The 16,952-nt window shown below is 47.8% G+C and overlaps 1 protein-coding gene and 2 pseudogenes across 1 annotated transcript in view; 1 reads left to right on the top strand and 2 right to left on the bottom strand.

Annotated features, from left to right (window-relative positions):
- Fa2h (fatty acid 2-hydroxylase) overlaps window positions 1–6,627 on the top strand; it is a 52,052-nt gene extending 45,425 nt beyond the window's left edge. Inside the window, exons 5-7 of the mRNA XM_051168783.1 lie at window positions 2,619–2,791; window positions 3,768–4,020; window positions 5,876–6,627. Of these exons, the coding sequence (XP_051024740.1) occupies window positions 2,619–2,791; window positions 3,768–4,020; window positions 5,876–5,955 (506 nt within the window). The 3' untranslated portion in view covers window positions 5,956–6,627. The remainder of the gene's footprint in view (window positions 1–2,618; window positions 2,792–3,767; window positions 4,021–5,875) is intronic.
- Window positions 6,628–9,917: 3,290 nt separating this feature from the next.
- Window positions 9,918–10,872, bottom strand: LOC127209272 (vascular endothelial growth factor B-like; annotated as a pseudogene).
- Window positions 10,873–10,973: 101 nt separating this feature from the next.
- On the bottom strand, window positions 10,974–11,497 carry LOC127209271 (cell division control protein 42 homolog; annotated as a pseudogene).
- Between the last annotated feature and the right edge of the window lie 5,455 nt (window positions 11,498–16,952).

Here is a 16,952-nt window from a genome sequence, read left to right as displayed (position 1 = left end):
AAAAAAAGTAACTTCAAGTTTGGGGCAAAGTAGCAAATGACACCACTGAACCTAGTGCTTGAGGGTGGTGCTGGAGGGCAGAGTAAGATATGCAAGCCAGCCAGAAGTGGGTGGAAACATCAGCATGGGCCATCATAGGATGAGAAAGGCAGGGGGACTCCAGAGAAGAGCGCATCAGCAAAATCGTATATGCAGAAGAAAATGGCATGGCACATCCAAGGAGCCCCTACACAGGTGACATGTCTGCAAGGTCAACACTTGAGGGACACGGGGACTAGACTTTGTTCGAAGGCCATGAGGTAACACAGAGTGATTTCACAAGGTCTAGAAGCAGGAGTAGAGATCTCTGATGCCGCCCTGGGGGTAACGGGTGGCAAGGTGGTGGGATTCAGAACAGTGAAGTGGGATTGGCGACATGACACAAAATCTGAGCTCTTCCTGAGGACCTGAGTTCAGTTCCCAGCACCCATGTCAGGCAGCCGATGACTGTTATATAATTCCAGCTCCAGGAGATCAGACACTTCCGGTCTTCCTGTGCACCTGCACGCACACACGCGCACACACACATACCCCAATAAATGTCTAGAAAGAAAGACAAATAGTGAACTGCGAAGGATGAATACAGGTAGACAAATAGACTTACATTACAGATTGGGCATGGTGGTGCATGACTGTGAATGTTAGCACTGCGGAGGCTGCCAGGAGGAACAACTATGTCCTCACTCTTCCCCGCAACCCGTATGCTTATGGGGAGGCTATCTCAACAATAAGTAAGCCAGCAAGCAAAATGCAAATGGACGTGAGATCCGCAAGTCACATAAAACTAACCATTTTACTTGAATAGCACAGTGGCCCCCAGAGGAGGAAACCCCAGTGACTAGCCTGGAGGGATGAGGACCAAAAAAAAAAAAAAAGAGAGAGAAAGACAATTTGTTTCATTTGAGAATGGTTATCTCTGGGCCTTGTGTGTGCCACATGGAGATACGTAGTGGCAAGTGGCCAGCCAAAGGTGGGGTGGAAGTGTAGATCTGGGCACTGCCAATCTGTGAATAAAATCAGTTATGAAGCAGAGAGTTTGTAGGGTCAAGGCTTCAATCTGAGGGACAGAGGGACAGTTTTCACAGTAGAGCCTGAGAAGGGACATATGGTCTCCGGAACTGAATGATGAGCACACGACTCAAAACTTGCTAGAAACTACTGAGCTATACCATCATGTGGGTGAAGTGTATGGTACACTTTTTGAGACAGGCTCTCGCTGTGTCACCCAAACTGGTTCTGTACTAATGATTCTTCTGCCTCAGCCTCCCGATTATTGGAATTACAGGCGTGCACCACTGTGTTGTGCTTAAGAATTATCTCTTGGGCTGGAGAGATAGCTCAGTGATTAAGAGCACTGGCTGCTCTTTCAGAGGACCTGGGTTCAGTTCCCAGCACCCACACGGCAGCTCACAGCTGCCTGTAACTCCTGTTCCAGGGGATACGACACCCACACACAGTCATACATGCAGTCAAAACACCAAAGTACATAAAATATAAGTAAATAAATTATTAAAAGAATTATGGCTAAAGCAGTGGCTTCTGGGGAAGAAGGATCTACAACTAATTTTCTTATTACTGTGACAAATTGCCTGACAAAAGCAACTAGAAAGAAGAGATTGGTTCAGCTCCCAGTCGGAGGCTAGTCCATCAAGGCTTGGAGGCAGGAGCATGAATCAACTGGTCATTTCATGCCCGCAGTTAGGGAGCAGTGAGAGATGAGTGCAGCTCAGCTCCCTTCTTCCTTTTTATTCCAGTCCTGGGGATGCTGGGACTCGGCCTCAGGGTCACTCTTCCCTGTTCAGTCTAAGTGTTTCTGGAAACATGCTCACGGAAACACCTAGAGGTGCATCTCCATGGAGATGCTAAATCCAGTCAAACTGACAGTGAAAATTAACTGTTGCAAAAGGGTAAAGCCACGAAGGGGAGGTGGGCGTGGAAGAAAGTGGACGAGAGCAGGCGGGGCGAGAGCAGAGGTCTCCTAGAGATCAAAGACGAGAGCCGCAAGACCAGCAGGGTCCTCAGAGGGCTGGAACCCAAGGACTTCAACCCTGATGATACCTGTTCGGCCTCCCCACATCCGTGCAGGCTGATCAGTTTCCTCAGACACCGTGATTTCAAGCCTACTGACGCTTCTGCATTTAGGCTTCCGCGCCCTCCCTGCCTACCCGTTCCCAGCTGCTCACTTCTCTCACTGGTGACTGCTGGCGCTGAATGCTCTTCCAAGATGGTCTCCTTTCCTTCCACCCCACATCACTGAGTCACCCTTCTAGGTAGAGAGCCAGCACTCAGCCAGAGCTGTGCCACCTACTGTCCCCTACTAGAAAACTTCGGCTCTCTGACCAGTGACCCCCATCACTCTAGAAAAGCACCCTTCTCACGCCAACTGCAGATCCACACAGTCTCCTTCCCACTTTACCCACAGGACTTGGCGGTGTGGCCTGCCCCTGGCTACTAGGCAGAGGACAACAGGGTCCAAGTTACCCCAAGTGGCAGACAAGGCAAGAACTCCAGAGCCACCAGGCACGGGTGTGCAAGGCAGTCACCAACCCTGACCACCTACCTGTCTGTCTTCTCTGCAGACTATTCAGTGGCGGTGCCAGAGTCCATGTTCCCAGGCCTCTTTGTGCTAGGTGTGCTGCTGTGGACCTTCATAGAGTACTTCATCCACCGCTTCCTGTTCCACATGAAGCCCCCCAGCAGCAGCCATTACCTCATCATGTTGCACTTTATTATGCACGGTCAGCACCACAAGGTGAGCACTATGGGCCCCACCCCAGGCCCCACCCCATGCAGCCAGCTCCAGGAAGCCCTGAAGCTATATCATCAGCTCCCAGGAGTCTTCCTGAGAATCTGGTTCTGGGCTGGAAGTGACAGAAACCAAAGGTGTTTGAGATTTCTCAAGGCGGTGGCTGGGTTGGACATTGCAGTCTGAGCCAGGCGGGGCACAATGTACGATGCGTGCATACTCTCAACATTGTGCACAGGCCATGATGGTTAACACTTGATCCTATGCATTACCCAAATTCGCCATCATCTGTAATGCTCACAACCCTTCATTCACGCATTAATGGTTCTTTGAATACTCTAGGCATTGTACTAGACCCCAGTGAACAAAACAGACTTGTACCGCGGTCTTCTGAGGATGGTGCTCCTGCACTCCCGTTCCACAAAGGGAACTGACACTTGGAGAGGTGAAGGAACTGAGTGGCCCACCCTCTTCCTTTGAGGGCCAAGAGCCAACGGCTCCCTGTTAAACCCTCTTCTACAAAGAAGCCTCCAGTTGAGACATGGAGTGGGGGAGCATCAGGCTCAACTTCTGATCCTCTCACCACAGACTGTGTCAAGCCCGGGTGGGCTGCTGACGTGAGCCTCTCCCCACACAGCATCAGACTGAAGTCTCCCAAAAGCCCCCCCCTGGCAAAGGGCTTGGTATTTGAGGTCAGGGCTCCTATCTAGTAGCTAACAAGTCCCAGAACCCAAGTGGTCTTAGGAGCATGCTGTGCCCTTGGGCCATTTGCCAGGTCCCATCCTGGATAGGAAATGAAGAGTAGGACATTTTCTCTGGGTCTTTTAGGCACATGGACATACTTGTCTCGTGGCAAAAACAAAGATACCTGGATAGGTCACTATCCCCTCGAGGGACCACCTGGCTGCTCCTCTCCATTCTCCATAAGAAGTGCCTGCACTTTGACATGCCACCTCTGACGCCCTCACCTCTCTGCCCACAGGCACCTTTTGATGGCAGCCGCCTGGTCTTCCCCCCGGTTCCAGCCTCTCCGGTGATCGCCTTCTTCTATTTACTCATGCAGCTCATTCTGCCTGAGCCTGTGGGGGGCATCATCTTTGCTGGGGGCCTGCTGGGCTATGTTGTCTATGACCTGACCCATTACTACCTGCACTTTGGCTCACCACACAAGGGCTCCTACATGTACAACATGAAGGCCCACCATGTCAAGCATCACTTTGAATACCAGAAATCAGGTAAGGTTGGGCCTCCCAGCCTTTATTTTTATTTATTGACTTATTTAGCAGATTCAGCCCCAACTAAGAACTGTTCAGAGACTGGCACATACAGAGGGCATATTATAGCTATGCAGAGAGGGACAAACAAGGAAATCAACATATGGCAAAGATTATCTGAGACAGTGATAAGTGTCATAAAGAAAATAAAGCAAGAAACCACCGGGCTGGATGGTGGCGGTGTACCACCTGAAACCCAGCACTATGGAGGCTGAGGCAGGCAGGTCTCTATGAGTTTGAGGCCACCCTCATCTGTATATAGTGAGATCTTGTCTTGGGAGGGGGTGGGGGGGAAGGAAAATTTTATGACATATTTAACCAGAATAACCAAAGTATTACCATCTTGTAGTTAACATAAAAACCATTAATGAACTCACTCACATCTCCTTATACTAAGTCTGTTTTGTATTAAGAGCACATTTCAATTCATATGCTAAATTTACAACAGAAATACTTGATCTATCTATGTTTTTTTCAATAAAAATCTGTAGTTAAAAAGACAGATTTAAAAAAAACAAAAACAAGACAGATTTAAGCTGGGCGTGGTGGCGCATGCCTTTAATCCCAGCACTCGAGGCAGAGGCAGGAGGATCACTGAGTTCAAGGCCAGCCTGGTCTACAAAGTGAGTCCAGGACAGCCAGAGCTACACAGAGAAATCCTGTTTGGGGGGCACGGGGAATAGAGAGATTTATGGAGATGGCTAGAGAGATGGCTCAGTGGCTAAGAGCACTGTCTGCTCCATTCCAGAGGTCGCCAGTTCAATTCCTAGCACCCACATGGCAGCTCACAACTATCTGTGACTCCAGTTCCAGGGGATCTGATGCCCTCACACAGACATACATACAAGCAAAACACCAATGCACATAAAATAAAAATACATAGTAATTGTAATAAAGACAGATTCCCTGATATAAATTGCTCCAAACATACTTCTGAGTTATCCAGTAGCTGACTCAAATATATATGTTCACAACAAAACATAAATTACTTTTAATTGAATGAAGTCAGAAGTCAGTTCCTCTGAAGCTCCTAGCCAAACTCCTAGCACTCGCAGCCAAGTGTTCCTTGTGGGCTAGTATGCTGGTATGAAAAGCACTAGATACGGTAATTCAAGAAACAAGTCACTACCTATGTCCCTGGAGCTGAGACCCAAGTGAGAACAAGGTATCGTGTCTGATGTCTGGGAAGTGGGCACCCTGAAACAGGCATGAACTTGAGGGCACCCTGAAACAGGCATGAACTTGAGGGCACCCTGAAACAAGGCATGAACTTGAGGGCACCCTGAAACAGGCATGAACTTGAGGGCACCCTGAAACAGGCATGAACTTGAGGGCACCCTGAAACAGGCATGAACTTGAGGGCACCCTGAAACAGGCATGAACTTGAGGGCACCCTGAAACAGGCATGAACTTGAGGGCACCCTGAAACAGGCATGAACTTGAGGGCACCCTGAAACAGGCATGAACTTGAGGGCACCCTGAAACAGGCATGAACTTGAGGGCACCCTGAAACAAAGCATGAACTTGACCCAGCAAGGAAGAGGGAAAAGCTAAAGAAGAACAGTGTGTGAAACCCAGGTAGGGCCAGGCCAACCCAGGAACTCAGGCCCCATAAGGAATCTGGGGTTATGCTAGCTGTATGTAGGGGAAACATTGAAAATACAGGTGTTTGGTCCTTGGCTTGTGGGGAGTTGGGAAGGCCAGCATGGACAGATGTTGAAATCTTTCCTAGCTCTGCCTCCCCAAGTGAATTTCCTTCTGCTTTTTCGTTATACGTTAACACCTTACCTTCTGCCCTGTTTGTCTCCCTCTGCAGGGTTTGGCATCAGCACTAAATTGTGGGATTATTTCTTCCACACCCTCATTCCAGAGGAATCCCACCCGAAGATGCAGTGACAACCCCTAGACCCTCTCTGTTCTGCCCTTGGTCTACCCCCTCCCCGGCCCCTGCACCCTGTCCTACCCCTACCTCCATCCAGACCCTGCTAAGGTCAGTGTGGCCAGGCAGGATGGGCTCTGTCTAGCCCTGGGGCTTGGTGGCGAGCTGAAGGCAGGACTGCCCTTCTGGCTTTATGAGGACAACATCCTCTTTAGAGCCAAGTGGTCCCTCGGGACTGACTCACTCCCAGAGAATTATGACCTCCCTGTTGGCATCCCTGCCTAAGCTTCAACCCTCAGTGCTGCTTCAGGGTCCAGACAGTGGCCCCAAGGGGCATGAAGGAAACTGACTCCCCGACCTGTGCCTTAGAACTCTGGGCTCCCTGGGAGCATCCCCCATGCAGCAGAGGGACCAGTGCCACAGCAGAAGCATGGTGTGCAGGCCTGCGGCCGCATCTTACTCTCCTGCCCTTTCTTGAGAGAGTTTGATGGTTCAGAAGTGAATTAAGGGCTATCCCAAGAAGAGACAGCATGATGCCTCCAGGCCATTCCTAGACCCCAGGAGAGCCAGTCTGGTCCTTGCCAACCCCAGATACCAACTTACTATCAGCTGTCTCAGTGGAAGTAATCTGGCACTTATCCACCTAGGCAGAAAACATGGGGGTGGCTGGCATCTTCTACAAGATTGACAGGATCAATAGCTGCTTTCTCTATCTCCCTGCTGCCCCACCACCACAAAACTGCTCCCCAACAGAGGCTCCAGAGGTCTCTGCCTTGGTGAGAGCCCACCCTAGACCCAGCCACTCTGGGCCTTCACCTGCACAGTAGACGCCTGCTCCACTCAGGACCCTCCCAGCAGTGCCTCCTGAAGCCAAGAAGGGGCTTTCATGTGGTGCCTTCTCGCCTTCCTCACCTCTCAGACTGTTCTTCCTTGTAACCAGAGTCCTCACTGCTCCTGCAGTCTTATTTATAAACTACATAAACAGTCATAATCTGGCCCCAAATGAAGTAGCTGGTCAGATGGCCCTTTCTAATCCTATATGTATTGAGCTTATTGTTAAAAAAAAAAAAATCTTGCCTTCCTTTTTGTTCCTTTCTTACCCACAAGCCATTACTACTTGAAACTTGTCAAAAATTCAATGGGTGCAAAGACTAAAGAGGAACCGTGTGACCAGTCCTGTGCTTTGTACGTTTATGGTGAAGCTATCTAGAGATTTGGGGATAAATATAAAAAAAAAAAAAAAACTGCAGTTGTGAAATAAATATGTAAATAAATTGTATATTTTGAAAAATAAAACATTGAGAAGAAACCAACAAAGGCCCATTGGTGTCTGTTAATGGTGCCTGGACTCCACCATGACTGGGAAGGAGGGACACTGGTTTAAAAGGAGAAAGAGGTTATGACATTGGGCAGGCTGTACATAGTTGCCTGGGGATGAGATAATAAAAAGCTACTTGACAGGCTAAGCATCATAGTGCACGCCTTTAATCCCAGCAGAGGTAGAAGCAGGTGAATGTCTGTCAGAGGCCAGTCTGGTCTACAGAATAAGTTCCAGGACAGCCAGCGCTACACACAGAAACCCTGTCTCAAAAAACAAACAAACTGGGTTTAAGAGCACTTGTGGTTCTTCCAGAGGACCAAAGTTCAATTCCCAGCACCCACATGGCAGCTCACAACTGTCTGCAACTCCAGTTCCAAGGGATTCAACACCCTTATAGAAACATACACGCAAAAAAAAAAAAAAAAAAAAAAGAAACATACACGCAGGCAAAACACCAATGCATATGAAGTAAAAATTAAATAAAATATATTAAAGCAAACAACAAAACAAAGCTGACTGACTCTTATCCACTTACTTGGTTTTTAATTTTTTTCTTTATTACATTTATTTATTTATTTTGTATGTATGTATACCTGCATGCCACAGCACACGTGTGGAAGTCAGTGGACAGTCTTCAAGAGTTAGGTTAGCACTGAGCCTTCCCTAGGGTGAGCTTTTAAGCACAAACCCACATCCTAGGCTGACACACTTCAGTTAGCAAGAACAGTTAGACAGAAGCAGAACTACAGAAGCCAAAAAGCAAGGTTAGTACACATGTAGATGTTGCCAGAACTATGGACTTTGATGGAGCAGGTTTTTGTTTTACTTTTGGCAGGTGGTGCTGTCTTCATGCTGAGTTTTATGGCCTGAATGACACTTCCGTCATGGAGTCAGTTGTGCTAACGTCTGGGGGCCTGCTACAGATCCCAGGGATCAAGCTTAGGTCATTTGGCTTGGTGACAAGTCCTTCTGCCACCTCACCTGTGTAAAAGTAACTTTTAATCTCCTGGCTCAATTGTTATCTGCTAGGCTTACTGCCCCCTTCTACCAACCTAGGTCTAGTCCCGGAAGCTTCTAGCCTCTGTACACTCTAACCTAGGCCTAGAATGTTTTCAGCCTCTGAGGCTTACTGCTTAATAGGCTCATCCTTACATGTTCTTTCTGAGCTCTGGGCCGGCTGGCTCAACTCAGCTGTTCTGGCTCAGACTCCTCTCCCAGCTGGCTTGTTTGCTTCTCTCTCGGCTCGGAGTTGCTCTGCTTGGCCTCAAACTAACTCAGCAATCTGCTTTACTGACTTCTTCTCATTTTCTGGCTCATTCCATCTTCACCTGAGTTCTCTCTCTGCAACCCATCTCTCTATTACTTTCCTGGTAAAAACTGCCTCCTCTCTCTGTAAAACTGCCTCTTAAGTAGCTTCCCTTTCCTCTCTCTTCTCATGAGAGTTGGGCGTATCCTACCTCGTCTGTCAAATCTTCTCTGATTTGTCACCTTTTCTGCCACCCAATTAGATATCACTTTCAAACATGGGTGCTTCCTTCTACAAACTAACTTTACCTTCATTGTTTGGGATTAAAGGCATGTGCCAGTTTGGTGGTGGTGGTGCACGCCTTTAATCCCAGCACTTGGGAGGCAGAGGCAGGCGGAGTTCGAGGCCATCCTGGTCTACAAAGCGAGTCCAGGATAGCTAAGGCTACACAGAGAAACCCTGTCTCGAAGAGAAAAAAAAAAAAAAAGGCATGTACCAACCACACCAGGACCTTCAAGGGTATTTGTACATACATACATAATAAATAAATCTTTAAAAAAAGAAAAAGAAAGTCACAGTCATATGTAGAGTGCATACTAGAAAGCGAGGCATGACAGCTTCCACCCACCTTCCTGAGTTTCATCAAGGACTGGATCTGCTTAGGGGTGGAGAGAAAAGGCAACTTTCAAGAAGGAGCATATTATTAAAGAAAGCATCTCTAGCCTCCTTCCTCAGAGCACAGGTGGGAACAGATTTGCTAAAGCAGACCTAAGGAGTAGGGTGTGGGGATAACCTGTCCTCCTCCCCCATGGGCTGTCCTTTGCCCAACACATTTTCAAAAACAAGACTAAGAAACAACCCCACACACCACCTCCTCACACACAAGGGGAGACAGGTTGTGGGGAGGGCAAAAACAGAAGACACAAAGATGTCCCACATTGCCCTCCAAAATGGCACCAGGGAGCCTCTCAGACAATTTAATTTAATCTGTTACAGTCATCTCAAGCATACCTTGCTTTTTTATTTCCATCTCTTTTATCAGGATGGGGTGGGGGTGTGTCACAGTTACCATAACAGAACCCAAATCCCATTATTTGTAGAGGTTTGGGGTCTTCATAGTGAGGGGAGGCAGAGCAGGTCAGAAGATGCTCACTCAACCACAGTGGCTGACTAAGATAGTATTATGTACCCCTTAATGAGAGACATGAGGTAGCTCTGAGAGACAAAGGATGGCAGGAAAGCTCTCTAAAAGGTCCAGGTCCTGGGGTAGCTTCCTTCCAGGCTGGGCTGGTTCCCTCATGCTCCCCTCTTCTTCCACTAGGAAGAGGCCTATGAGACAAATGGCCCTGCAGACTCTGAAAACAACTTGTCACTTTCCAGCTTCCTGCACCTGCTGGTGTCTGGGTTGAGCTCTAAGCCCTGCCCTTGGCAACTGAGGAAGCTGCTGCAGCAGCAGGTCTGGGGAGCAGGGAGGGGGGGCAGAGGGACCATGGGGGGCTGGGGGGGTCAGGAGGAGCTGATGGTGCTGGGTGCAGCGTGGACAGAGGGTCCTAGGGCTGGAGTGGGGTGGAGGATGTCAGCTGGGGAAGGTCCTCCTGGGTCAGAGTCCCAGGCCAGAACAGAGCGGGGCTGGGGTTGGTGGTGGGGTGTGGCTGCCCTGTCGAGCTTCACAGAACTCTCCTTTTTTTTTTTTTTTTTTTTTTTTTTTTCTGCATTCAAATTGACTGTCTTCTTCCAGGGACATCTCCCCTTGCTCTGGTACTGGATCATGAGGCTCTGCATTTGAACTTGGTATTGCCTAATGGGCACACATTCCAGGCCGATGGCAGGGCAGCAGCCACCATAGTGCTGCACAGTCACACAGCTGGGCACTAGTTGTTTAGCCACATTGCCCATGAGCCCCGTGCTCACAGGCACCACCACCGCCCTAGGCTGGCATGTGGCCCGTGCATAAACATCTATCCCCGGTACCACTTTCTTCTGGTGGCTGGGGCCATCAAACTGGGACACTGGGGCCTGGGTGCTGACCAGCTGCTGGCCAGCTGCAGCAGCACAGCAAGCAGCAGAGCAGGGGGCTCATGGTGCCCGAGGGGGTGCGGGGTGTGGGGGGCTGGGGGCTGGGGGGGTGAGTGGGGTGGGAAATGGGATGTCCACATCACCCTAGGCCAGCGGCTAGGGAGACAGCATGCCTTGCTTTCAAACAAAACAAAACAAAATGTTTGTGGTGATTTTTGTTGTTGTTGATGTTTTTAGCAAGGAAACAAAAAACTAGCAGTCATCGCTTTTCAGACAATGCACAATTACTCAAAATTAACTATCTCTGTAAGGGTAGGGGAGGAGTGTGTGCATACCATGGCCATTTGTCATTATTGCAACAACATATATGACGACAACACCAGCTGTGAGAAAAGGCTCCAGAAGGGCGCTCGTGGCAACACACACCCGTGGCTCTTGAGTTCTGGAGCCTCTCAGGAAGCCAATATTGCTTATTCAAACACATGCCTTAGGCCTTTCTGTGTGAGAGTGGAGCTCTCCACACACTTGACAGCCTTCGGATCCCATGCCGGCTTTTTCAGCCATCTCTGGAGTGGCAGGCTTCTGTTCGTCCTTGGCAAGCTTCTCAATAGTAGAGGGGTCATCTCTGAGATCAGTCTGGGTCCCAAGCAAGAAAGGATCTTTGGACAGTGGAGAGTTACCCCAGGCACCCACTTTGCTTTCACATGTTCAAATGATGATGGTGAGACCACTGAAAAACACAGTAGAAAGACATCTGTTTGTGGATAACTCAATGGACATAGTCTGTCATAATCCTCTTGCCCTGCAGTATCAAAAAGTCCATGAGTATATGGCTCTCCACCAATCATAACTGTGAATGCATAGTTGTCAAAAAACAATTGGTACATGTGTGATGGAAAGTTGTCATGTATGATGTCAGGGGACACGTTTTACCAACAGCACCATCACCGACAGCAACACGCTTAACTGTCTACATCTCCGAAACTGTTCTGTATCCACTTTCAATATTTCAAATTAGATGCTGACCTCAGCTTTTCTCCTGAGGCATTGGCAGCACCCCCTTTTTTTTTTTTTTTTAATGTTCTTAATATGAGATCTTGGGGATGAATGAGAAAGGAAGGGTTGTGGCTTAATAGGGATGTATTTGGGTGTCAAGGTGACAAGGGGTCAGCTGTACTGACTGGTTTTGTGTGTCAACTTTGACACAATCTAGAGTCATCAGAGGGGAAGGAGCTTCAGCTGAGGAGATGCCTCCATGAGAATAGGATCAGTGGGGGAGAGCTCATCCCACTGTGGGGGGTCCTGAATTCTATAAGAAAGCAAACTGAGCAAGCCATATGGAGCAAGCCAGTAAGCAGCACTCCTCCATGGCCTCTGCATCAGCTCTTGCCTCCAGTGTCCTGGGCTGCTTGAGTTCCTGCCCTGACTTCCTTCAATAATGAACAGCAATGTGGAAGTATAAGCCAAATAAACCCTTTCCTCCTCAATTTCCTTTTTGGTCATGCTGTTTCGTCACAGCAATAGAAACCCTAACTAAGACACTGTTCTATTGCATTCTTTCTTTTGTTTTGTTTTGTTTTTCTGAAACAGGGTTTCTCTGTGTAGCCTTGGCTGTCCTGGACTCACTTTGTAGACCAGGCTGGCCTCGAACTCACAGCGATCCACCTGCCTCTGCCTCCGGAGTGCTGGGATTAAATGTGTGTGTCACCACCGCCCGGCTCTACTGCATTCTTTCTTTAGCTCTCACTCGGATCTCTGCCTTGGAACTTTGTAACTTGTGCCCAGAACAGTGACCAACTTGTACCAAAGTCCAATATGAATCAGCCTTTGGGTTTTCCCAGTCTTCTGGTCCCTGGCCTCTGCTGCCCTCTGGTGACATCCCTGCCTCATTACAGCAGTCCTCAGTGTTCCTGTTCGGAACAGGAATCACATGTGCGATTAATTTTTAAATTCTAGAACTTTCCCATCTTGTTCTTTTAACTGACTTTCCTGTCTCATTAACTATTTGAGGAGGAAATTGGAACACTGTATGGTTTTCCAAACAGCTTCAGTGGCTTGAATTTTCTTCGCAGGTATTCTGCCCAATGAATGAATTTTATCTAAAAAGCATATTTCAGAATAAATGTAAAGCTTGGAAAAATGATAGAACTTCTATCTTCATCCCAGACACACATACTCGTTCACACAGGGACACACACACACACACACACACACACACACACGCACGCACACACACACACACACACACACACACACGTGCGCGTGCAAAAAAAAAAAAAAAAAAAAAAAAACCACAGAAGAAAATCTCTTGTTTTGGCTAACACAAATAGGAGGGAATCCTAGCTTCATCTAGGCTTCCTTAAATGCAAAATCTCAAACAAGAACAGCAATGAAGATGACATATTCTAGGAGGTGACTGAGAGGTAAAGAGCAGTGGTTGTGGGAGGGTTAACTTCAAGAAGCATTAGAGAACACCTGCCTGGTTTATCTACCTGAAGACAAGACACCAAAATCTTTATTCATTAGCCACCCTCTCTCTGAGTTGGTTAAGGACTGTCTTCAGGGGCATCAGCTGTTTTTACATATGACTACCCTCTGTAATCCAGCTGTCTTAGTTCATTTTATGTAGCTATAACAAGATGCCTGAGAATTGGTACTTTTTTAAGAAAAGAGGTTTATGTCACTGACTGTTTTGGAGGCTGAAAGTCCAAGACTGAATAGCCCCATCTGTTTGGTTTCTGGCTATGGCATACACAAATTCAGAATTAAATCTTTGACATTAAAAAAGTAATGAGCAATTGAGATGTAATATGAATGATTTTATTTTTCAATAAAAAATAAAATAAAATGTAAAAAAAATGAAATTAAAAATTTATACAATACACCAGAAAGAACTACCATAAGGAAGTAACTCCAGCTATGGGAAATGGAAGTAGGCAGGTCCTGAGGGCTCACTGGCCAGCCAGTCTAATTGAAAAGGTGGCCTCCAGGCTCAACGAGAAGTCCTGTATCAAAAATAAGGTGGTGGGGGGGTTGAAGAAATGATGGCTCAGCAATTAAGAGTACTTGTTGCTCTTCCAGAAGACCCAGGATCCCACATGGTGACTCATAACTGTAACTCCAGTTTAGGGGATCTGAGATCCTGCCCTGGCCCTTGCAGGTACACATACATACATGCAGGCAAAACACTCATATATATACCCCTGTGTGTGTGTGTGTGTGTGTGTGTAATCTAAAAACAACTTTTAATAAGATGGTGGGAGGTTGTAGCAATGGTTGCTGTACTGGCTGGTTTTGTGTGTCAGCTTGACACAAGCTAGAGTCATCAGAGAGGAAGGAGCCTCAGTAGAGAAGATGCCTCCATGAGATCCAGCTGTAAGGCATGCTCTCAATTAGTGCTCAGTGGGGGAGGGGCCAGCTCATGGTGGGTGGGGTCATCCCCAGGATGGTGTCCTGAGTTTTATAAGAAAACAGGCTGAGCAAACCATGGGAAACCAGGCAGTAAGCGGTACCCATCTGTGGCCTCTGCATCAGCTCCTGCATCCAGGTCCGTGCCCTGTTTGAGGTCCTGTCCTGACTTCCTTTGGTGTTGAACAGCAATGTGGAAGTGTAAACTGAATAATTCCCCAACCCACAACTTGCTTTTTGGTCATGGTGTTTCATTGCAGCAATGGAAACCCTAACTAAGACAGACTGGTACCAGGAGTGAGTGGAGGTATTGCTGTGACAGCCCTGGCCATATTTTTGGGAGGACTGTGGAAGGACTTTGGAACTTTGAGCTAGAAGAACCGTTGGGTATTAAGAGCTCTGTGAGATGTTCTGTATGAGCTTGCAAGATAAGAGGACGGAGGGCTGGCTTGTGAAGCTTCAGAGGGAAGAGCAAAGAATATATCAGGGCTGTTCGATGTTTTGATGTAAGATTCTGTGGTTCTGGTTAGCTGGGGCTGAAGAATCAGCTGTGATTAACAAGCTACCAGAACTACTGAAGTGAAACCTCTGTGTTACTAGGACAACTGATGCTGGTCAGCTGGAGCTAAGAAATCAGTGGCGATTCGGAAGAGACCAGCATCACTGAGGTGAAATCTTCTGGGAAGTGTTTCCTGAGAGCTCAGAGATGCTATGTTCCAGAGGCAGACAAGGTGTACCTTGTGTTGGCAGCCAGACTTGGTCATGTGTAAGTCAACCAGATGGTACTGGTTTTGAAGGCATGAAGGGGTCGTGGGGAGCATCTGAGGCTTGGCACTGTGAGAGGCCAGGAGAGGCCATTGGTGAAGATGCAGCCTCAGTGACAGCTGAAGGCCCTGGACTGAAGGAGTCATGCAGAGAAGTTGAGGCTTCCCACCAAGAAGAGAGCTTATAAGATGCTATTGATGAAAGTGCAGCTCAGTTGCAGCAAGGGACCCCAGCATTTTGGAGATGCCAGTGCTGTGGAATGACCACCAAGATAGGGTACTTGGCTAGCAGGCACAAAGTCCTGGGTTCAGCCAGCAGCACCACATAAAACAAGCGTGGTGGTGCACTTCCGTCATCCCAGCAGCCAAAAAGGAGAGGCTGGAGGGCATCCTTGGCCGTATGGTGATTTCCATGTCAGCCTGGGCTACATGAGACCCTATGGGGAGTGTGTATGGAGAGACAATAAACTAGAAAATGAGTAAACTGAGCCCTGAGACAGCCTTGTCCCAAAGTAAAATCTCTCCCCATACAATGCATTTCTATTCTTTCCCAGCTATACAGCCTGTGTGAGAGAGTGGTCTGTCTTTCTGTTGGAGGTTGGTCTGATGGATTCTGATGCTAATTGCTGGCAAGATGTTGTTACTGCCCTGAACCTCGCCTCTCTGATTGGCTGAATAAATATATCTGGGCAAGGCAGAAGGAAGGGACAGAGTGAAGGTTCTCAGGCTTTGGAGAGAGGAGCTTGGGGGGAAAAAAGATGAGGTGGAAGGAGGAGGAGACTCGCCATGGGACAGGAATAGAGCCATGTGGGCCCAGAGGAGGAATTCTGAAGTTCCTCATGGAAAGAGATGGAGAACGTTAGCCAGTGTTTTGGGATTATGGATGGGAGGCAGCCCAAAGAGAAATCATTAGAAGCAGACAGAATGGGATGGAGACGGGGAGTTAGTAGAGGATAGTTTAGGAGGTAATATCTGCCTTGCCCCAGGTAAAGGCTAATTCTAAAGTGCATCAGGTGTCTGTGTTTTCATTGATTCCTAGCGGGTTAGAAAATACCGCCGTAAAAATATTAGCCTAATAGTAAATCTTTATTAGGCCATACTTATAAATTAACCACAACACTTTCTTTTCTTTTCTTTTTTCTTCTTTCTTTTTTTTTTTTTTTTTTTGTTTGTTTTGTTTTGTTTGTTTCTTTGTTTGTTTGAGTCAGGGTTTCCTGTAACTTACTGTGTAGATCAGACTGGCCTCAAACTCACAGAGAACCTCCCCTCTTTGCTTCCAAGCACTGGGACTAAAGGCATGTGCCACCACGCCCAGCCAGTAAAATGTGTTCTTTTTTGTTGTTTTGTTTTGTTTTTGGGTTTTTCAAGACAGGCTCTTTCTGTGTTAGCCTTGGCTCCCCTGGACTTGCTTTGTAGACCAGGCTGGCCTCGAATTCACCAGAGATCAGCCTGCCTCTGCCTCCCGAGTGCTGGGATTAAAGGCGTGCACCACCACACCCGTCATGAAAGGTCTTTCTTATACGGAATAACTGGGAATATAACTGACTTTAATAACACTCAACTTGAACTATAAGGAAGTTTTGAGATGACTTTTAAGGAAAAGAGAAGTGACCCCCTTCTCGGGTAGCCTCTCATTCACTTCAACTCCCTCCACCACTCCCCCTTCCCTCCCCCAGGATTATCCAGCACTTGTAGGGCTTACCTCCATTTTTATTTATTTACCATGTTTGTAGTGCGTGCATTTGCGTGCCAGGGCCTGCTTACGTGTGGAGGTCAGGGGACGACTTGGAGGAGTCAGTTCTCTCCTTCCACATTGACTCACGTCATCCGGCTCACTGAGTCATCTCGCCAGCCTCGCTTTTTTATTTTTTATTTTGCTCAACTTCCAGGCTATCCCATACAGTGGTTATCAGGGCTTCCTGAAAACTTAATTTCTCAATCCTCAAATTCAAGACCCCAAGCACAGGGCCTGGGAGGACTCAAAAAGTTGCTATTTAATGGGTTTGGGGAAAAGGATCCGAGAGAGCCAGGTAGATGCTTCTACTGGGAGCTGTCAAGAATGCCGCTGCTGGTGTAGGAAGCTGGCACATCGCCAGTAGGAGTCAGGAAAGTACCCGGGGAAGGCGTGTCAAGCCGCTGGCAGGGTCTTCCGGAGGACGGCACTGGACGGAAACAGCTGTGCAAGAGGTTTGTTGGTAGGACACCGCTGGGGCATGACTGCATTCGCCCAGGTTTGACTTTAGGCGGAAAAGGCGGGCT

The sequence above is a fragment of the Acomys russatus genome, chromosome 26, assembly GCF_903995435.1.
Source record: "Acomys russatus chromosome 26, mAcoRus1.1, whole genome shotgun sequence".
Lineage (NCBI taxonomy): Eukaryota > Metazoa > Chordata > Mammalia > Rodentia > Muridae > Acomys > Acomys russatus.
The sequence above is the reverse complement of the archived record's forward strand: the minus strand, read 5'-3'. Positions and strand labels throughout refer to the sequence as shown.